The sequence below is a fragment of the Setaria italica genome, chromosome VIII (genome assembly GCF_000263155.2).
Source record: "Setaria italica strain Yugu1 chromosome VIII, Setaria_italica_v2.0, whole genome shotgun sequence".
Taxonomy (NCBI): Eukaryota; Viridiplantae; Streptophyta; class Magnoliopsida; order Poales; family Poaceae; genus Setaria; species Setaria italica.
The window spans coordinates 13,572,644-13,594,355 of NC_028457.1; the positions used below are offsets into that span (position 1 = coordinate 13,572,644).

At 41.7% G+C, this 21,712-nt stretch overlaps 3 protein-coding genes across 5 annotated transcripts; 1 reads left to right on the forward strand and 2 right to left on the reverse strand.

Moving 5' to 3' along the window:
• The first annotated feature begins 76 nt into the window (after positions 1–76).
• On the forward strand, positions 77–7,539 carry LOC101773456 (ER membrane protein complex subunit 10). 3 transcript variants are annotated; one of them, XM_022829288.1, is made up of 9 exons: positions 77–488; positions 3,109–3,171; positions 3,266–3,361; positions 3,643–3,690; positions 4,181–4,252; positions 4,918–4,976; positions 5,372–5,462; positions 5,570–5,736; positions 7,110–7,539. In XM_022829288.1, exons 1-8 carry the CDS (start codon positions 159–161, stop codon positions 5,705–5,707), a joined length of 897 nt encoding a protein of 298 aa, XP_022685023.1. In that variant the 5' UTR covers positions 77–158; the 3' UTR covers positions 5,708–5,736; positions 7,110–7,539. The 3 variants fall into 3 exon arrangements, with proteins under 3 accessions (XP_022685023.1, XP_012703421.1, XP_004979133.1); XM_012847967.2 differs by lacking the exon at positions 7,110–7,539 and adding an exon at positions 5,827–6,067; XM_004979076.3 differs by having other exon boundaries at positions 78–488; positions 7,127–7,539.
• A 1,062-nt stretch (positions 7,540–8,601) lies between these two features.
• LOC101773873 (putative disease resistance RPP13-like protein 3) lies at positions 8,602–14,865 on the reverse strand. The gene is made up of 5 exons (XM_004979077.2): positions 13,899–14,865; positions 10,862–12,856; positions 10,708–10,742; positions 9,558–10,618; positions 8,602–8,840 (listed from the first exon to the last, which is right to left on the reverse strand). Exons 1-4 carry the CDS (start codon positions 14,714–14,716, stop codon positions 10,605–10,607), a joined length of 2,862 nt encoding a protein of 953 aa, XP_004979134.1. The 5' UTR covers positions 14,717–14,865; the 3' UTR covers positions 8,602–8,840; positions 9,558–10,604.
• A 3,274-nt stretch (positions 14,866–18,139) lies between these two features.
• LOC111258197 (disease resistance protein RPM1-like) lies at positions 18,140–21,487 on the reverse strand. Its single transcript, XM_022829078.1, has 3 exons — positions 21,307–21,487; positions 20,468–21,223; positions 18,140–19,286 (listed from the first exon to the last, which is right to left on the reverse strand). The coding sequence occupies exons 2-3, from the start codon at positions 20,707–20,709 to the stop codon at positions 18,392–18,394; spliced, it is 1,137 nt and encodes a 378-aa protein (XP_022684813.1). The 5' UTR covers positions 20,710–21,223; positions 21,307–21,487; the 3' UTR covers positions 18,140–18,391.
• Positions 21,488–21,712: the final 225 nt, after the last annotated feature.

A 21,712-nucleotide genomic window follows, 5' to 3' on the forward strand; every position in this document is an offset into this window, starting at 1 on the left:
CCCGTTCAGCCCAACCCAGTATCCAGCCGCCAGCTAGCCCTTCCCGGCCCTATACCACCGATGCCCATGCGTCCATGAAAATCTCACCGATCTGTCTGATCTCTCGCAAGTCCACTCCAAGCCTCGCCGTCCTCCGCCGCCCTCTCCCTCTCCTCGCCATGGCGCCGCCGCGCCGCGCTCTCCTCGCCCTCGCGGCCCTCCTCCTCTTCTCCCTCTACCTCACAGCCGCCGCCTTCCAGTCCGACGAGCTCGTCCTCAACGACGACGAGGAGTTCGAGGGCGTCGGCGCCCGCCCGTCCTCCCCCTCCCAGCCGGCGGCCCCGGCGGTCCCCTCCTCCCGCCGCCGATCCGCGGACGCGGCGTCGGCAGCGGTCGGCGAGTCCAACGCCCTGCAGTTCACGCTTGAGCACGACCTCGGCGTTGGCAAGGGGTTCACCCCCGCCGGAACCTTCTCCGCTCGGCTCAAGACCTCCGCCCATGGCACGCAGGTAAGGCTTGGCTTTGCTTTGTTTGTTTCGCTGATCTGCATGGCCTGCCTACTCTCTGATCTGTAATCAGTGGATGACTAGTTCTTATCTTGTTATGGATCGTGATTTGGGCGGTCAGCATTGAATCTGTAGATGTCGTACTCCAGTTAGCTTTGTAGTTGTTTATTCAGGAGAGATGGCGAATCGTATCCTTCGAATTTGTATGGGAGGTGTGATTTGGGGATTGGATCTGATGATAGTGGATGTTTCCTACTAAATTATGACTGGACGTTACGTCCTAGCACTAGTCTTGGTTTAGTTAGACCTATCCCGTATGGGTACCATAAGATCAGTTATTTAGCGCTAACGTGCTAGTGTGCTATTTGTTTCATACTTCTTTGTTTACTCATGGTCATGGGCTCAAATTATGAATTTGGTTCTGCAAGCAGTGAGTATTCTCCTATTGTTATGTATTTGAATGGTAGCATGATGCTAATGTGGCCATTCAGGCTGCTTGGTCTAATATTTACAAATATCAAACATACCCATTGTCTGCAGATCAAACAATGGATCAATTATTGTTAAAAAACAACCAAGATCAGTTTATATTAGTCTAAATTAGATGATGGGAAGAAGATGAAAATTAAACAGCACTAACATCATATTCCTTCTATCTTCGAATTGAGAAATCACAATTGGAGTCTGTTAAGTTCAGTCTCAAGCATGACATGCAAAAAATCTGCTTTGGCCTGGGGCTGAGGTTGTTAGCTTGGAAGTTACTGACTATTGTCTCATTTAGACAAATGACATTTCCTTACCGCTGGGAAACTACATTATCTGAGAAGATGGGATAATATAATTGGTAGTTGTAAGGAGAATATCTTAATGTTAGGAAGTATTTCACATTAAAGACAGTAAATGAACCTGTAAATAAAGGATAAATGGCATGAAAAGCTATCATCTGACTTGGTTTTCAATGTTACCTTTGACAAATGATGATGCAGAGTGCGATTCTTTTCAATATCCTTGTTTACCTTACTGATTTTTTGGGTGCTAAAATTGAGAAAGAAATGAAGTCTGCATTTTATCCTGTAACTCATCATGGCACGACTGGATCTTTCCCCAATCCTGATATCAATGGCACATCAATGCCAACTTGACCTATGGTTCCTTACATACAGGTAGCAACAATTATTAAATACAACAAAAGCTCATGCTACATAGATAATTAGTTTTATATGTCATGAATGATTTCAGAAGAACAGATATCAATAGCAGATGAATGCCAACTTGACCTATGGTTCCTTACTTACAGGTAGCAACAATTATTAAATACAACAGAAGCTCATGCTATGTAGATAATTAGTTTTGTATGTCAGAAATTATTTCAGAAGAAGAGAATTAGCTTGATGATACCTTGCTTGTATTCACCATGTTACTAGCACATCACAACATTTTGCATTTATGAAAATATCTTATATGCTATGCATTAGCTCTCCATGTCTGTTCCTACGAAGCATTGATATCTAATGTTATTATCTTTTATTTTATTGTCATTAGTCATTACATTGCAACAATGCATTCTTTTGTGCGTTTGTAGTAGGTACTTTAGAGTGGGATAGTTCATGTGATTGCAATCTGAATCTGATTTCTCTAAAATCTTCAGTGAATAGTTCCACCTCTTTTTAGCTCATCTATGTACAGGGCTTAATATTATAACTTCATGTTTCATTACATTGGAGTGTCGTGTCTATACACCAATTTCCAAATGGCCTGGACTGTAGAAGCTTATCTACAATCTTTTGAGCTATAGTTTATTCAATTGAACTGTATTGTGCAAAAGTCAAAAGGTAAAACAGAATGGCTCCTGATATGTTCCCTAAGTGGGAGTTTACAATATGATGCGACAATGATCAGAGACCAAGCTGAAGTAGTTGGTTTTCTAGCCAAATATGATGTCACCTATGTCTGCTTGTGTGATTTGGTGCAAATTTTGAGCTAGCTCTGGATGATGATTGGTGTTGGAGGTTATTTCTTACCTCACTTTTGCGAAAGACATTTATCAGGGCTGGTGATGCTATATTCTGTACATCATTTTACTGTTGATTGTTTTTGGAGTACATCATTTTACAAGATTTTTTATGGGCTGTTGGCTTAATTGGGCCTAGGAAGGCTGGTGGGCTCACACTGAATGTCGTAGTTATGGGCCTACGCGATACCCGGGGGGGGGGGGGGGGGGTCGCCACGCGTTGCCTTAACGCCTTTACAACCATTGTAATTATTCACCAGGCACGGTATTATTTACTGAGAATTATGTGCTTCTGATTAATAATTACTTTCACATAGTAATGGTTGATACAAACATAATCCATCTTTGATCTTCAATTGAAATAAAGGAACATTTGATTTGTAGTTACTTTTGGTTACGCTTGTATTCTAATTTGATTAATTTTGTTGATGACGAATCGACAATGTCAGTGTAACTTTCTATTGTAAATATAAGTGTGTAGAGCTAAAATATCTTAATTGACTTAGTTTTATAATTATAATCTGTTAGATTTCTAGTGTCTCTCTTCAACTATTAATGCTGAATGTGGGTGAGGAAAGCTATTTTCCTAACTTGACTTTTCATATGGATCAGACTCTCACAAAGCTTCGCTTCATGAGGAATGAGTTAACTGAGGATGATAAAGATGCATTCAAAGTAACTTCTTGTCCACCATTCTTTTTCCCTTGTTTTACTTAACTTATGATTTTGTCTACTAATTTGGTGCTTCTGCATTTGTTTGTCAATGAAGAAATTGCTTCAGGAAGATGGCTTTTATACAATCAGGCTGCCATCTAATGTGTTGGACCCTACAAGAAAAGACAATGTTGTTTCCTCAATCAAAGCTGTAAGTTGACTAAATAGCTCCTCAGAGTGTTTCTCCTTCATATGATGATGATAAATCCAATTTTGAGTTATTCAAATCACTGCTTACCAACTAAAGCCTGTAAATATGATCTATTCTAAAAGGCACCCAACTAGCCTAGATAGCATGCACATTTTTTCAGAACAGAGTCAATAAATTAAAAATATTAAAATTACTATAAGCAAAATCCAGCGAGTTATTTTGTGATTCTAGAATTTTGTTTCAGTTCCGTAACTGTCTTGCCTTTCTCTTATGTTTCTTAGAGATGCATTCCACGTGACAGTTTGGATGAACACGTTGTTATCCACATGGTAATTTCTCACTTCATTTCTTTTTATATTCATACATATGGAGTAAAATTATTTATGACGGGAAGATTTGGAACAGCCCCAAAACTATATATATTTGTCGAATAACATAAATTGATGCATTGAACTAATTTTTTATATTTACTTATATTCGTCATGTGAATTCTGAATTCTTCATCCAAATATCTGATATTGATAGTAGAGAACAAAAGATGCACTGTCCACTCTCATTTTTCCGTAAAACCTGTACATGTCGTTATTATATAGCATGTTTGTTATTTGAAGTTTCTAAACTTTTTTTTAATCTTTGTAAAAAAAACTGCTATGTAATGGTATCGTATCATCTGCAAGTTGGTACAGAAAGAATTTTTATTTTTTCGTAATGCAGCCATTTCTTAGATGGCCATCCACTAACTTTGTAGAAATTAATTACTGGTAGAAGTTCCCTTGGTTTTGTGACTCACATTATACTACTATGTTGCCTTATTTGCAGGATGGTGTAAATATTTTGGCAGTTAATTATGGTTCTGTTGGTGGATGCCAATACCCACGACAAATGAAATTTGTAAGTTACCTTTAAGTACTTATATTTATAAGCATTCATTATAATTAATGATAGATAGTAGGAGTCTGATAACTTGTAACTTTCTGATATGCAAAAAATTCCATAAAAAAAGTGGTTACGTAAGTTCACATTATAGACTGGCCTTACAATCTAATTCTTGTTTCCTCATCGCAAGCAAACAAGTTATGTTGTGTATTTTTTATTTTTTTATACTTGTTATCTGCACCAATCACATATTTTAAATAGAGGCATCCGCTTTGTTAATGAGTAGCGCTAGTAAAAAAGATTGTTTCAGAATTGCTTTGATAAGACTTCAATAAGTCAATTCCGAATGAATGTCAACTAAGATTTGGTTTGGCTCTGAAATGGCTTGTTAACATAATTGGTTAAATACAAGTTGACATTTAATTAAAATCAGTTAGTTTTTACTGAAGCGCATTAAAAATACTTGCTCGATGTTTAACTGTATTAGAAAGTTTACAAAATTCTCAAATTGAACTGTTGAGAGATGTGTTGCTCAAACTTTCACTAAATTATACTAAATTACAAACAACATGTGAGTGGGGTCCCCTCAAGCACCTTTTCTCATCTTGTATGCCGTTTCATTGGTGAGTAACAGTTTTAATGTTTGTGTGACTTATTGGGATGCTTTAATTTTGTTTCAGCCATCAAAATGGACATTCAGCTCTTATACTATTTTGAAGACTGCTGAACAGGCACCAAGGTAAATTACTACTTTATTTAGATTATGATGATACTAAATAAAGAGAGTCACAAAGTTGGCAGTTTGCATTATGTTCAAATATAATTGCGATAAGCAACTGCGGGAATCTCTTCGAGGGCATGTTACAAGAATCTTGACATCCAATGGGAAAACTATCTTATGGATGCTTCGTTAGTTTAATATTACTGTTTTAGTGCCCATAGCTACTGCTAATCATGGTTGCAATAACTTCCAACCCTTGCACTGACTTCCACAGTGGCAAAAAGGAGACGTGTCTGCCACGTCCCTGTGTTGTACATGACCTAAGAGATCTGTTCCTACTGGAACAATATCAAAGCATTTATAGCTTAAATGGCAGCTGGTTTCAAATTCTTTTATAAAATTTGTGCTTGCAGAACCCCATCATTTGTGGACCAGATGTTAGAAGCTGACAATGGACTTGGTGAAGTGATGAAACCACCTGAGAAATCATTCTGGGCTAAATATGTGAGTTACTGCTTTAAATATGTTGTCACTGCGTTCAACTTTTCCTTCTATGTATGCATACTTATGTTTCTAACGTGTTCCCCCCTTGAATCTGACTTGTTTTGCAGTGGATGTACATTATTCCTCTTGGTCTCATTGTCATGAATGCTGTTACGGCAGCAGCAAACATACCAGAGGAGCAAGCTGCAGGCCAGGGCCAACCTGGAGCACAACGAGCATCCGCTGCTGCTGCAAGGAGAAGATGATTGTTGTTTCTATGTGTTTTCGGTGTCAGGTATTGTCATTTTTTCAGCTATCTTCATACAATTTTCTGGATTTTTGGTATTGTGTGAATACTAGCATGACAGCCTGGTCTTTGGTACAGCTACTGCATGATGATGTCTTTTGCCTGTGCGATGAAACATTTTTAAATCCATTTCCAAGAGGAATTGATGTAGATCTTAACACAATTGAGCAACCATTTGTAGTTTGCCACTGGAGATCATATACTGAGCCTTAGAGCCTGCTCTCCACAGTCCATACTAGCATTTTATTTGAATACGGAATAATTTATCATATTTATCCGCTGATAATTTTATGCTTCCATTCCACATTTTAAGCTACTATTTTTTTTTTGTTTTTGTGGCAATAAATTATTATGTTTGAAATTATGAACTTGTTTCTAGCTTCTAAGAGTAACTCCAATAGATTGAGAAAATGAATCCCCTTTCCCTATAAACAGCCATAAAGGGGATTGAGGTCAAAAAACCCTCTCCAACAGATTGAGAAAACAATCCCCTTTCCCTATAATTTTTCTCAATTGAGGAAAACTATCTCCCAATCCCCTTCAGAAAGGGGACTCAACAGCCTCTCCCCTTTCTCCCCGTTCCTCCCAACCGTTCTTTTCTTTCCCTCGACTGTTTGCTCCGCGTCGCCGCCGTTGAGGACATCCGTCGCCAGGGCCCCTCACCGGGAACTAGCAGGAGGACAGCTGCCGGCTGGAATCGGCCCGGCGCCCTGCGCGCGACTGTTTGCTGACCTGGCACGTCCTCTCCCTTCTCTCTTTCTTCCCTCCCGTGCTATACGTCGCGAGGTGCTCCGTTCTTTCTCTCGCTCCAGGCCACCGCCGCCGAGCACATCCATCGCCAAGGCCCTCGACGGGAACTAGCGGGTGGGCGCTTGACGGCCGGAATCAGCCCGGCGACCTGTCTTTGTGGCTGGGGCCAGCGTGTCCCCGAATGGTGCCTCCCTGACGCCCATCCAGGCTGTCCAATCCGTCGAGGAAGAAGCCAGGCTCAAAAACGAAGGTCGTTGGGGCAGCGTCTACGCCAATTGGCTGGGGAAGCGGGTTGATCGCCGCTGGGGCAAGTCACTGCCGGTGTTGACGTGTCGTTCCTGCCCCGGCGATGACGACGGCGATTCCACGCTTGCTGCTCATTTGAAGAATAGGCTGCGATGGGTGTGACCAGCTCCGAGGTCATGTGGTGGTCTGCTATTGGTTGGATCCGGTGTGGCAAGGGATGGATTTTTTGTGGTTGTAGCTAGATGTGTGTTTCTCAGTGTAGGGGATGTATCTTTTCTCAATCTGCTAGAGCAGACAATCCCCTTTAAGTTGCAATGTTGTTTTCTCAATCCCCTTTCTTAATCTGTTGGAGATGCTCTAAGCAGTGCCTTGCGCCTTCCAGATCAATGGAGAATGAACAGGAGACAGCTCGTACAATAGCATGGTGACCGGATCCCATTCTGTACTGAGAAGTTTCCCATTAGCATAGTGGCCTTTGAAGCTGCAGTTGAACACTCATTTGTTGGTAGCAACTTTAACCAGTGCAACCTGTATTTGATGATGTAAAGTGACTTTATTTGTCCATTTTGAATCCTATGTGTTGTTTATAGATCATCCTTATTTTGTACCGATCGAAGTGGTCACTTGATTAGCCAATATTCTCGTGTTTCTCGAGTGCCACATGGACATTGCTGTATGAAGCTGCGCAAACTGTGGCAAGATGTTTTGTAGCTACCAAATATATGTACACGTATTAGACATGACATTGTGAGAGTTTGCAATTTCATATGGATCAAGGAAAAAGGCTCTTCAAAATAGACACGGCAAGTTTAGTCCTGGCAACTGGTGTACCTCAATTTTCCTAAATAGATTGGATAGACGCAAAATAAATTGGCATTACTACGTATTTAGCCTGAAATTATAACAAGAAATCATCGAAGCTGCAACAAGTTTTAGCCTTCCATCATCAAAAATTCAAAATAGCAAATTCAGTAGCCAAACGTTGCTGAACTTATTGCAGCTGTTCTGAACTTGAATATAGACTATTCCTGAACCCCTCAAAACTCTGAAGGGCACCTAGAAGTGCTTCAAACAACGCAAACCAATATCTGCGGCCAAAGATGCAAAGGAAAATGAGGAAGAATTGCTACAGGAAATTGCAAGAAGACTGCAAGAGGGGAACTCCCAATCTTTTTGCAAAGAGAAGTCCTGCTTGCCAAATGCCAATTGCAGATGGACGGGGAATTGTGGATGCAGCTAGGAGAGGAAGAAGGCCATGGTTCGAGCCACCTTAGCCAGTGATAAGGATCTTACTAAGTGCAAGGCCACAATTTGTCACGGTATAAAGTTGGAAAGAAAGGATGTCTTAATGATGAACTGACGGGGTTAGCTTTGGTTTTTTAATCGGGTGATTTCAGACTGTCCGAGCAAATCAAAGTGTTGCGAGCGCACTTAAGCTGTTTAAATGGCAATCCATATGGCATTTCTTTCCCTCTAAAACTGCAAGTCAACCCAAGCATATGCACTTATGTTGGTCAATATGGATTGTTTACTTGATTTTAACATATTATTGTTTGTATAATAAAATATAAACACAATAACAAGAGCAATATGACGAGAAGAAAATAAAATGCTTATAGAAAGAAAAAAACATTGATGTGTGACTCGAATGATTCTGAAAATGCCTAGTGATGAGATGCAGATCATGGGGTGTTATGCACAACTGTGGTATTTGAATAACAAATTGAAGAAATTCATATCAGCAAATATTCGACTTCAAAGAGGTAGATCATGAACTGATTGCATGGCCACAACAATTCGCTAGCCAAAAATTAAACAACAATATGTTTTGTCAACAACAGAAAAACCATATTTAAATTATGCTAAATGTCTTCTCATGCACATAAATAATTCAAAGTTGAGAAAAGTTGATCAACAACATATGTTTCATTACAGAAATCCATAATGAGCAATCCAAGAGTCAAACAAGTTCATGTCGATATTTATTTAAGCGACAAAGTCACAGCATAATGAGCACTCCATGATTCAAACAAAGGAACAAATTCATGAAAGCTGCTACAAATGTTGCAAATTCTGCAGGATGGTTGTTTTCATTCCTGCAAAATAAAAAAGTTATGAGAATAAGCTTCAAAACAAATGCATCTGTAGTCATGTAAAACGATAAAACATGGAAGTAAAACCACTGAGTTACAACAACAAAATATGCATGTGATGGCTATGTGATGGCTTGTTACAGTAACCCAGCAGTTATAAATTTTTCATGTTCTATGCAATGAATATAAATAATCGAGCTTTGAAATTTCAAATAATATCTCATTCTTGTCACAAAGAGACATATTAACAACGCAACACATCTACATGAATAAGAGCATATAAATATATTTATAGATGGGAATGTGAGTATAGTTATGAAATTAAGCTCTTTAAACATAGTCTTTTTACCGAAGCAAGGTAGGCACTGTATTGATACACATTTTGTCAAAAATTTGTTCAATTTAACTTCTCGAGGAGCTGGTTAATCCAGTTTTCTTGAGCTAAAAAATGTTAAACAGTACTGAACTCAGGTGATATAATTGTTCAACTCAAGCCTAAAGTAATTTATAACACAAATAAACACCTGATTGCCATAAATGAGAAGTCAAAGTCATAGGTACCGAACTTGAAACCTGAGCACGATAAATCCATATATTACTAGTAATTTATGCCTACTCTATCAAACATTTCAGTTTTGTACACATAATATAACGAAGGAAAAGTGATTAAATAGTTATTGACAAAAAAAATGGGATAGGACGAATGTGAGGGGAACTTACCAAGAATTGCCCACTGGGTAGAATATAATGTGCATCCAACAGGAAGCGCGGTTCAGAATGAACAATTGGATGAATATGTTGGAGCAGCATGACAAATATTATTTTTGTTTATTTTTATGGTTGGGGTCAGGATGGTTTTTTATTTGATTAAGGATGGAGAATAGCAAGGACAGATTCAGTCCTGAAGCATAATAAAGATGGAATTGTTTTTTGATTTAGATAACGAGGGGAATTAATTAACAAGAACAACAAAGGATGAATTATTTTTCTTGCATGATAGAGGAGGAATTTTGTGGGAGGTAAGAACTATATAAGAACTAGAAAAGGAGTACAGTGAAAATCAAATAGGAGAAGTGACATGTGTGAAGTCGGACAGAATTGGAGTAACTGATGGGAACACACAAAAAGGATATGCTGACGTGGAGCAACAAATGGGATAGAATGTGGGAGGAACTTACCATAATTGTCAAATCAGTGGTGAAATGCATCCAACATGAAGCCTGGATCAGAATGCGCAGCTGGCTGGAGCAGGATGACAAAATGTTTTTTTTTTCATTATAGATTTAAAGGACAGCAAAGATGAACAGAAATTTCAAGCATGACAAAGCCATTTTTTTGTTTATTTTTTATGGACAGCCAGCGTGAGGCTTGTGGGAGGGGTGGGGTCGGGAGGGGTGGGGTCAATTTTCAAGCACAATAAAGTATCCTGAGAAGAAGTATGTGGGAGCGAGAAATAGAGTGCGTAGAAAACAAGATAGGAGTGAAATGTGTGTGGTCCAACAGAATGGGACCACCACGATGACATGGAGCTGGTGGTATCCAGCAATGAACCGTAATGCATCTGCTGCAAGTTGAAACAGAGGAGCAATAATAGAAACAGAGGAGCAAGAGAAATAGAAGCAGTGGTGAACTGGACAAATCATCCAAAGAAGTATTTTGATTAGCTGATGCTTTAGTTTCAGAAGATAGGATTAGATTATGTAGGGCTAAATGGCTAATTAAGAATCACATTTGGATGCCTGCCCAGTCCCAAATCGGACACCACGCTTAACTTTGCAAGTCTGCCACAGGAAAAGTAAGGATACGTAAGTTAATATGCAGAAAAATAAAGAGACAAGTGAGCAAATTTTATGGGAAACGAATTTCTTACCTTCCCTTTCATCGTTGGCAGTGAGCAAGTCCGAACTGATTACCGATCGTCGAAACACCAACAGGGAAACAGAGGATATACGTCAGCAAACGAAAGGAACGATCAAGTATATGTGGCAACTCAATGCTGGGTATATGTAAGCAAGCAAAAGTACCTTTGCTGCTCCGGACCCTTACGTACGTCTTCGTTCTCATCCTCGCTCATATACGATTCGTAACTTCTTGACAGCACAAGAGTTGGATGATTCGGGTGGCCGTCAACTGCATCCCTGATTTTGGTCTCTGCATCCTCCACCTCCCTCTTCCTGGCACGAACACAGTCAACTTCGACGGTGACATGTTTAAGGGAAGTGAGGTTCTCCGTGCCAAGATCAAAACCGCCGCCCACTCTCTTCCGTGCTTCAAAGTATAACTTAAGCCTTTGAAGCCTTGGCATCACTCCTTGTCCAAACACCAGCCAGCATCTTGAATAGTGCTTAAACCTAAACTCTGCTAGAGAGCGGAAGGGCTGATCACTGCCAATGACCAGCCGTTCTTCAGTGGGCAACGTAGTTTGTAGCTTAAGGAAACGTAGTGTGGGCAAAGCTCCAAGCAGTTGGATATCAACCTGCCTTAGCACACGGACCCTGATGGACAAGCAGGAGAGCTCACAGAGGGATGAAAACCAACGTGGCAACTCAGAGAAGGTTACGTCGCCCCCATTAAAGCTTTGTAGGTGAGCAGGGCCTCTCCACCGCTCCGGCATACAATCTAGGGAACATGACCCACCGCCAAGAAAACTTAGAGTGACAATATTGTTTAGATTAATGAGGGTCTGGAGAAATGTCTTAATGAGACCTTCATTTTCATGAAATCCGGTTATAGTCAGCGCCCGTAGTTCAGTAAGCTTAACTAGCTCTGCCAGGGTGTTTGGTGACTTTTTCACATCGAGCACTTCCAGCTGTTGCAGGGACACTAGGTTCCCAATCCCATCTGGAAATTTCACCTCTTCATCAGTAATCAGACGTTCAAGCTGTTTTAGCTGAACAATACTAGGTGGCAGTTCTTTTAGGGACGTGCCCCACAAATCCAATGTCCGTAGACTCTGTAGGTTTCCAATATGTTCTAGAAGCTCAGTTGCAAGCTCCCCTCGTAGTTCCAGATATCTCAGATGATGCAAACGGAAAATATCCTTAGGATCATTGTTCTTGCTTGGAGAAAGTTCCAAAACCAAAACACGTAGGACAGAAAACCTTGAAAGAGGTTGCATCCATTGAAAGGCATCACCTAGTGCAATGAGTGACCTCACATGTGACATGTCCACCGTTGTTGGCATTGCTGTTTGCCCTTCCTTTCTATCTTCTTTATCAGTATCTAACTCGCTACCTTGAAGCGATAATCGTCGAATCTTACATGCTGATGTTTTGAGGTCCGGGCCTTCTGATAGCATAGCAAAATTTTCTTGAGCTGCAAGGTAAATGATAAGATCAAGTACCATATCGTGCACTCGACATCCACTTACACTACCAAATTCATCCATGCCTACCGGCATAATCATGCTTCTATTAATAAGCTCACTGAAATATATTCCTCCTAGATCATATGAGTTGCTGCCCTTTTTTTCATCAACAAAACCTTCTGCTACCCAAAGCCGTATCAAGTCATTTCTTTGAATCAAAGAATCCTCTGGAAACATGCTTAGATATAATAAACAAGGCTTCAGATAGGATGGAAGATCACCGTAACTAAGATATAATATCTTTCGCATGTTCTCAAGACTCTTGTCCTTTTCAAGTCCTGAACCCATGGAATTGTACACACCATACCATTCTAACTTTGTTTTATTTTGTATACAAGCCAACATACTTGATACAGTGATGATAGCTAATGGTACCCCACCACACTTCCTCAAAATTTTTGTTGTGACCTCCTCAAGGTCAGAATGAATTACCTGTTCTTCATTAAAGATCCTTGTACAAAGAAGCCTTTTGGAATCCTCATCAGAGAGTGGATCTAGTTCATACAGAGCGCCGTCAACAGAAGTCAAATTAGCCACGTCAACATTGCGAGTTGTCACAATAACTCTGCTACCATGATTCTTGTCAATAAGAGCAGACATGATGTTTTTCCACGCTTCTTCCTCCCATACATCATCAATTACAATTAGATACCTGTGGTTTTGCAATGGTTCAGATGCATGATTTTTAGAAGTTAGTTAATACAAGTGCATAGTTATAATAGAGCTACAGTACAAAATAGAAATCGATTATTGGCGATAAAATTTGACACAAATAGAAAATTTAGCTTGATCGGGTTTCAAAACTGGATTAGGAGAGTTTGTCACAATGCAAATTAAACTTCTCAATTGTATAGGTCTCGTTGCGACAATCAAAATGAATATATAGAAAGTCCAATGTTGAGTTTTGATGAGGGAGTTTAGGCTTTAGAAAGAGCTAAACTAGAGGAAGCAGGTCAGACTGAGTTGCAAAACTGGCAAGATTGTTTTTGCCTGCGTATTTCGAGTTAAGAGTTGTATTCTAACAAGAAATTTGTAAGAGTTTTGACTCGTAACCGGACAATTTCTCCCACCCTATAAAAATATAGGACCCAAGCATGTAGGGACTGTGGCACCCTAAGAGCAGAAGGGGGTGTTGGGTGGGGGGGGGGGCATGGGTTTTTGGGGAAGGCACTCTTGGAGCGAGCAGGGTCATGAGATGCCCAAGAGCGAGCGAAGACCCTTAAGTTGTTCACAAAGAGTATGCCAGCAAGGAGTCCACAAGCGAGGTCATAATAAGAGGAACAACTATAGCAAGGTCACTGTTACAAAGGAAAATTCGGTTGCTGGGCATCTGATAGATGCCCAGTAATAAATGGTTCCTATATTTGATTGGTGATGGTAGGTAGCCACTATCATTTAACACTGCATTTGGTTCTTCATAATAGGCTGCACAACTAAGTCATACTCCCTAGGTTCTATTTCTTTTGTCCTTATTGACATTTTGCAACAGTATGTTCATGTATACTAATAAAATTGTGCTTGTCTTAAAAACATTTATGGAGAAAAATCTAGTAATCTATTTTTTTCTGCCAAATCTTCCCAGTTGTAAATGTATTAACAGCAAAACATTTAAAAGTTTGACAGCACGATTCTAAATGGAAAAAATAGAAGAGAAACTGAACAGAATGAAGGGGTACTAGGTATATAGCACATACTTCTTGTCCATGAGGAATTGCCTGATACTCCTTATAAGTTCTTCAGGATCCTTTTCTCCAATATTGGTGCATCTATCTTCACTAATTTGCCGTAGTATGCTGCTGAAAATCTGCTTCACGTTCGGCTTGAGTGACACCGAAACAAAAGCTTTACAGTCAAATTGGCCCCCAAGCCTTTCGTACACCATACTGGCAATTGTCGTTTTGCCCAGGCCTCCAACTCCAACGATTGAGACAACCATTAGCTTCTGTTTTTGCGGAGCTTTCCCTTGTGTTAGCAAGTTGGAGATCTTCTCTGTAGGGCCATCAGTGCCAACTAGCTTCGCTGCACGCTCAAAGCTTGCCAGGACGCGAGAGTCAATGAGGTTCGTGTCAGGTTGCGCTGCATTAGCTTCAAATTTGTACCTTTCTCGCCTATCGGTAACCTCCTTGATGCGTCTCTTGATCTCTTGAATGTCATTGCCAATATGATGGCGATTTTTGACCTTTGTCAACAATCCCATGGTCCTATCGAAAAACTTTCTGAAGCTATGCGCGTGGACAGGAACAGGACCATCGACACTCACCTTGAAAGCATCGACACTGTCCTCAATATCATACACCAGCTCCTTCAAGTCCCTCACCCAGATCTTGTTAAGATCATCGATCTGATGAGCAGGCAGGCTGGACACCCTTTTGAGGGCAGCCTGCATGCTCTCCATTTCAGCTTGCAGGAACCTGATCTCCCCCCTCACCCTCTTCTGCAACTTGTATTCATCGCTGAGAAGGGTGGCAAGCTTGGGGAGAAGGCTGCCCAGAGCTGCCGTTGCGAGCTCCATGCATGCCTTGCTCTCTTTGGTGGCTACCTAGCTATTGAAGTTTTGATATGGCGATTGGGAGCGGAAGTTCTGTCAGCTGTAGGGAGGAGATGGGAGCAAGAGTTCCCTGAAAGGTTGTGAAGACTAGAACCATATCGCAGAGGTCAAGGTCTCGTTGGTCTCTAAAAACAATAGGGAAAATACAGAGCTCTTTTATTAATCACACAGTTGCCAGTTGTCTGCCATGTGCGCCTGTCACTAATTTCGTATATTCTATTTCGTAGCTGTTTTGTAGTGACATTTTTGCATTTTAATTTCATTAGTAAGCTACAATAGGTCGGCCACATCATGTTGTTCCTACGAACTTTGAGCTGAGCCTGTAATTAGAATCAAGGTGATTTAATCCCCTCTAATCTCCCAGCAAAAAGGCTCATGCAGTCATGGACTCATGGTCCGTTTATACTTGTATAAAAAACATCTTATCAGACATTCAGTTATCCATGAAGCTTCATCTCCGGATAGGAAAATTTATATTCGATTCATTCAAATGGGCACCAATTCCATCGGTTTTTTTCCGTACTTTGTTGCAGACTCTCATCTTTTCATGGTGATAAAAAAATTCGGGTGCGTGCCCTATGGATCCCTCGAAAGTCCCTAGAGCGCCGGCCGGGACCCGAGGTCGACGGGGGTAGGGTCCTCTAGCGACGTGGAAAGAGGCCGGAGCTCCGAGAGCGGCGCGCGGTGAGTTCCCTAGGCGGCGCTTATTGTAATTAGCAATCGTTGTTTTGCCCAGTCCTCCAACTCCAACGACTGAGGCAACCATTAGCTTATTGTTTGGCGCACCACCCTTGCCTTTAATCAGCAAGTTGCAGTTGCAGATCTTCGCTGCAGGGCCATCAGTCCCAACAAGATTCGCTGCATCTTCAAAGCAAGCAAGCACGCGAGGGTCGATTTGGTTCCTATCAGACCGCTGCTGTGGCTTCAAACTTGAACCTTTCTCGCCTATTAGAAACCTCATGGATGCGTCTCTTGATGTCTTGAATGTCATCGGCGATATGATGCCGATTCTTGGCTTTTGTCAAGAAGCCGATGGTCCTGTCAAAAAATCTTCTGAAGCTATGCGGCTTGGTGTGAACAGGAGAATCGACACGCACCATGAAAACATCGATGCTGTCCTGAATATCATAGACAAGCTCCTTCAAGTCCCTCGCCCAGATCTTGTGAACACCATCTATCCGATCAGCTGGGAGATTTGACACCTTGTTGAGGGCAGCCTGCATGCTCTCCATCTCTGCTTGCCGGAACCTGATCTTCCCCCCTCAACCCCTTCTGCAGCTTGTACTCGTCAGCGAGGTAGGCCTGCTAATGGGACGGTTTGAAATGACTTTTATAAGGCGGGTTGAAATAGGTTTTATGGGTGGGTGAATGAGTCAATTTCAACCCATCAGCAGGCCAACAGCGTGGAGGGTGCCCGGCTTGGGGAGAAGGCTGCCCAGAGCCGCCGTTACGAGCTCCACGGATGCTTTGCTCTCCTTGGTAACCTAACGGAGACAAGAATGGATCTGGTGCATGGAGTGGAAGCTGGTGCTGTTGCCCATGGAGAGTTGGAGACCCCTAAAGCTTATGTCCGGCATGCGCGTGTGCCCCACCATTCATGCCAGCAGTTAATTTCGTGGACCCCAGAAAGGTGATTGATTTACTAAAAAAAGAATGGTGATTGCTTGGCATGTTGGTATTCCGTTGTAATAAGCCAGCAGCACCTAATGTTTAATATAAGCATTCGTCCTTGTACAGTACCGAGTAGAAATTTTTGATCCTCGGAGGCCTGGACCATTTAGTAGGCAACAACACCAGTACCTACCCAACATTTAGTACCGAGCGGTGTTATTGGCTGATATTAACCTCTCCACAGGTTACTTCCAAAGGAAAAGCATATCTAACTTTATCAAATCTGTTGGGTAGGTGAGATGGTAAGAAAGGTTCGCGCGAGGCTGGAGGTCGTGGTTTTGAATCCCACGTACCGCACACGCGCATATTTCGTGTGAAATTCGCGTGATTTGTGACTATGCACGTGTGCAGGGACCTCCCTTATCAATTTTTTTTCTTTGTTTTTGGGTGCAAAACCGTCGGTCTGGAGCCTTCTACTAAAGGGGGTTATTGACCGGTACTAATGGTCGATTCTCCAGTAGTAATTGAAGCAAATCTAACACTTTCTTGATTACTTAATGAAGTTAATTTTCACATTTCAACATCATGGGACAGAAATCTAGTGTTCGAAAAGGACTAATATAAAAAGATCCGATAGTCAAGATTAATTGTATACTGTGCGCGTGTGTAGGGGCCTTCCTCGTCAATTTTTTTCTTTATTTTTTGGGTGCAAAGCTGTCGGTCTGGAGCCCGCTCCTAAAGGGGGATTACTGACCGGTATTAAATGTCGATTCCCCAGCAGTGATTGAAGCAAATCTAACACTTCCTTGATTTTTGAATGAAGTTAATTTTCCCATTTCAACATCATGGGAAAGAAATTTAGTGTTCGAGAAGGACTGGTATAAAAAGATCCGATAGTCAAGATTAATTGTATATTACTGAACACTTCACATGTGGTATAGGTAGTATATATGAGTAGTATCGGTAGTGTAAAGGTACCATGGTAAAAGAACATAAATGCATAGTTTTTTTACACTAGCGTAAAGTCTACAATATATGGAATCTCACTTTTTACAGTGTAGTAATTACTAAATTACACATAATAATGAACGGTTATATCTCTTTATACTATATATCACTAAGTAGTAGTATAATACACCGTAAAAGAGCTCCTAAATACTGTACCTTTATTCCCATAGTCGTCTTTGGATTAATTATACTGTGCTTTGAACAATCCTTGCTTTGGAAGAACACGTTACCTTGTTCAAGCACTAGTGAGAGCTACTGCAGTGACTAGGACAGAGCTATTGTAGTGGAAATAATGTCCCTGCGTCGACCCGTCAGAGTTAGGGCAGTGTTTACCGTTGCTGCTTTGTGTAGATGCTCAAATGCATCAAGACGACCAAACGTCCAAGTTCATGGAGCTGCCGGCCTGGCTGTTGGGATAAGCGCCCCCTTTACTTTTTGACTTTATGATACGTGGATTTCAAAAAAAAAAATCTATCTTAAGGTTAGTACCAACTAAACACCTACCAAGCCCTTGTTTACTTCCCTCCAAACTTCCAACTTTGACACTATGCAAAAAGAAGATTCTCCATCACATCAAACTTGCGGTACATGCATGGAGTACTAAATGTAGACGAAATCAAAAACTAATTGCACAGTTTTGTTGTACTTTGCGAGACGAATCTTTTGAGCCTAATTAGTCAATATTTGGACAATAATTCACAAATACAAACGAAACCTTACAGTGTCGCATTTATGGCAAAATGCCAATTTTGCAACTCCCAACTTGGGAAGTAAACAAGGCCCAAGGTTAAGTATGATAAAGTGTCCACCTCCTTTGATCAGAAACCGCGGATTCAACAAGTGCAACTAGCAACCTTTAATTTGGAGAAGAGGCCGTGCTGTTAACCTAGCAAGGCCGGGTCCGTGAGGTACAAAGGTGCGGCTCGCCACATGTGCTCCCCACAAAGGTGCAGCTCCCCACTCCAGCTGTCCTAGCCTGCTTGTCACACTCGATTTTAAAAACAAAATCAAGTGCTACAATCAAGTGACATCATAAATGAATAATAACAACATGATCATGAAAAGAAATAAAAAGAGACTATCAGTGACTGACACGAGACATATTATCTTTTTTGGCAGTATCATTTGTTCACTTTGCAGAGATATTCGTCGAATCTTGCACAATGTAGATTTGAGGTGAAGACCGTCGAGTATGTTGCAAAAATTTTCTTGTGCTAAAAGGGAAATGATAAGATCAAGTATCATATCGTGTACTCGACAAGCTCTTGCAACACCATATTCATCCATGTCTACCGGCATAATCATGCTTCTGTTGACAAGCTCATTAAAATAGCTCTCTCCAATATCATAGGAATTGCTCCCCTGATTTTCAGCAACAAAACCCTCTGCTACCCAAAGCCGTACCAGGTGCCTTCTTGGAATCTCATAATCCTCTGGAAACATGCTTACATACAATAAACATGGCTTTAGATATGAAGGCAGATCACTATAACTTAGATGCAATATATTTCTCATGTTATCCAAAGTCTTGTATTTTTCAAATCCTGAACCCATAGAATTGCACACACGATACCATTCATACTTTGTTGTGTTAGGTATACTAGCCAACATGCTGGCTATAGTAATGATAGCTAATGGTATTCCACCACACTTCTTCAAAATTTTCTTTGTTACCTCTTCTAGTTCAGAATAAATTCCATCTTCTTCGTTAAACACCCTTTTACATAGTAGTCTTCCGGAGTCCTCTTCAGAGAGAGTATCTAGTTCATACACTTCATCCTTAGAAGTGAAATTAGCCACATTAATATTACGTGTTGTCACAATAATTCTACTACCAAAATTATTGTCAACCAGAGCACATTTGATGTTTTTCCATGCATTTTCTTCCCATAAATCATCAATTACAATGAAGTACCTGTGTTTTTGAAAGAGCATCAGAGGCCTGTTTAGTAAAAGGTAAAAAAGCTTACAATTACAACAGAGCTACAATACAAATGTTACTACGAATGATAACATCCTCGTAACACTAAAAGAGTACGACATACAAATTAGCATCGCTGTCACTGATGTGAAATCCGGGAGGTAAACTAGTCCTGGAGTTGAACCTTGTAATTTCTGCTTTGTCCTACCTCTGTTTTCCCTTTTTCCATTTCGAAGAAGAGCAGATCCGTGCTTAGTTAATTAACTATGTTTCATTACCAATTTTTAGGGATAGTTTTCATTAGAGCAACTCCAAAAGCTCCTTTAAAATTGTCCCAAAATCTTATTTAGGGAAAAAAACCTTACCTTCAACAGCTCCCCATGCTTCGCGTAAAATGTGCGGATGCTAAAAATACCTCCGTCGCCCTGCATATATGCGGGAGACCGGTCCTTCCCCAATCGTCCCGAACTCCTTCCCATGTGCTATCCGTTCCCACGTGCGGTGTAGTGAGTGGAGGCGGGAGAGCGACACGGTGGAGGCTCGACCGTAGGCCTGGACGTGTGCACGTTTAGAAGCGGCACAGGCTAGGGAGGGGAAGCATGCGACGCGCGGCGGCGGCCAGGGCGGGGCTCGTCGGTGAGGAGGTGGCATGTCTGGGACAAGCGGGTGGCCGACATGTGGGCAGCGGCTGGGTGGCGCGCGCAGGCGACTGACCGGGCGGCGCAAGCGGACGAGCCTGGCGGTGGTCGGGGCAAGGCGTAGGTGGCCAGGGCAGCGCGAAGGCTCCACACGGCAAGCGGCCAGCCAGAGGGGCGGCGGTGCGGCCATGGCCGGTAGCACGCGGGGCCATCTTTGACTCGCCCGGTGGTGGGAAAAAACAGGTGATGTGGCCCAATAACGTGCTCGAGCTTGGCTCGGGGTTCGAAGAAAGAGACAATGAGACGGGGAAGAAGAAGAAAGAATGAGACGGGGAGAGAGAGCAGAAGGCACTAGGCTGGGCTGGGCTCAATTATGAGGATGTGGCCTGTTTTAAAATATTGGGGTTAGTTATTAGTGATATGCTATGGGTTGATATTTTTTTTAGAAAAACTTTTTAGAAGAACCACTACATAGTTTTTGGAAAAACTACTCTGTTTTGATTGTACAAAATTACCATGTATATGTACAGTACGTACCTCTTTCTTTCCAGGATACTTCTGATTTCATCTATAAGTTCAGTATGATTCCATGCCTCGGCATTTTGGTACTCCTTGTTGCTAACCTGCCGTAGAATGCTACTAAATATCTTCTTTATGTCTGGCTTAAGCGAGACCGAAACGAAAGCATGACACTGAAATCCTCCTTTGAGTCTCTGGTACACTGAGTTGGCAAGAGTTGTTTTTCCGAGTCCTCCGATGCCAACAATAGAGACAACCATTAGCTGTTGTTTTTCCACATCCTTCCAAGATTAACAAAGCAGCGAGCTTCTCTGCAGGGCCATCGACGCCAACGAGATTCTTTACATCTTCATAGAGAGCTGGCAACCGAAGGTCCATTGCTGTATTCTCAGTTTGCACTGCAGCATCTTCAAACTTAAATCTTTCTCGCCTACTAGTAACCTCTTTAATGCGGCTCTTGATGTCTTGAATGTCATCCGCGATACGATGGCGATTTTTGACCTTTGTCAACAGGCTGATGGTCTTGTCAAAAAAACCTTCTGAAGCTATGTGGCTTGGCGCGCACAGAAGCATCGACACGCACCATGAAAGCATCGACACTGTTTTCAATATCATAGACTAGCTCCTTCAAGTCCCTTGCCCAAATCTTGTGATGACCAAGAATCTGATCAGTCGGCATGTTTGACACCCCCTGGAGGATGAAAAGGACCTATGCAGCGAAGCAGGATGAAAAGGACCTAAACACTTGACTTGACTTGCATTCCTTCCTCTTTCCTGAAATTTCATGACATTTACATGTTCTTTTGAAAACCTGGAAGGGTGCAGAAACAGAGTAGCAGCGGATAAACAAATCTTACGGAATCCATGGAGAGGAGATGGCTCGGTCGTAGGGTGATGTTGGCCGCTAGACACTCTGGCCGCTGGGGTCCCAGCCTCTTCTGGAGACGGGCACGGCGCATCTTGCTTTACTCCATTATCGTTGCTGTCCGGTGAGGTGCAAAGCAAAAATTGTTCACTTCATCCAGCTGGGCCTCTCAGAGCTCACAAGACTTAGTTTCTAATAAAAAGATATTGCAAAGTAGAGACTTCTCCGGGCTTGCTTGGGAGAAACAGGTGGCTCATTTGTCTACCGTTGCTAATACTGTCGCTGAAGCCAACGACTTGTTCCTACTTTTAATCTTCCTCTACTAACTCAGGATGCATGCATTATTCCTCATTTGAGAAAAATATTTGGTGCTACATCAGAATGCAAATTCCAGATCG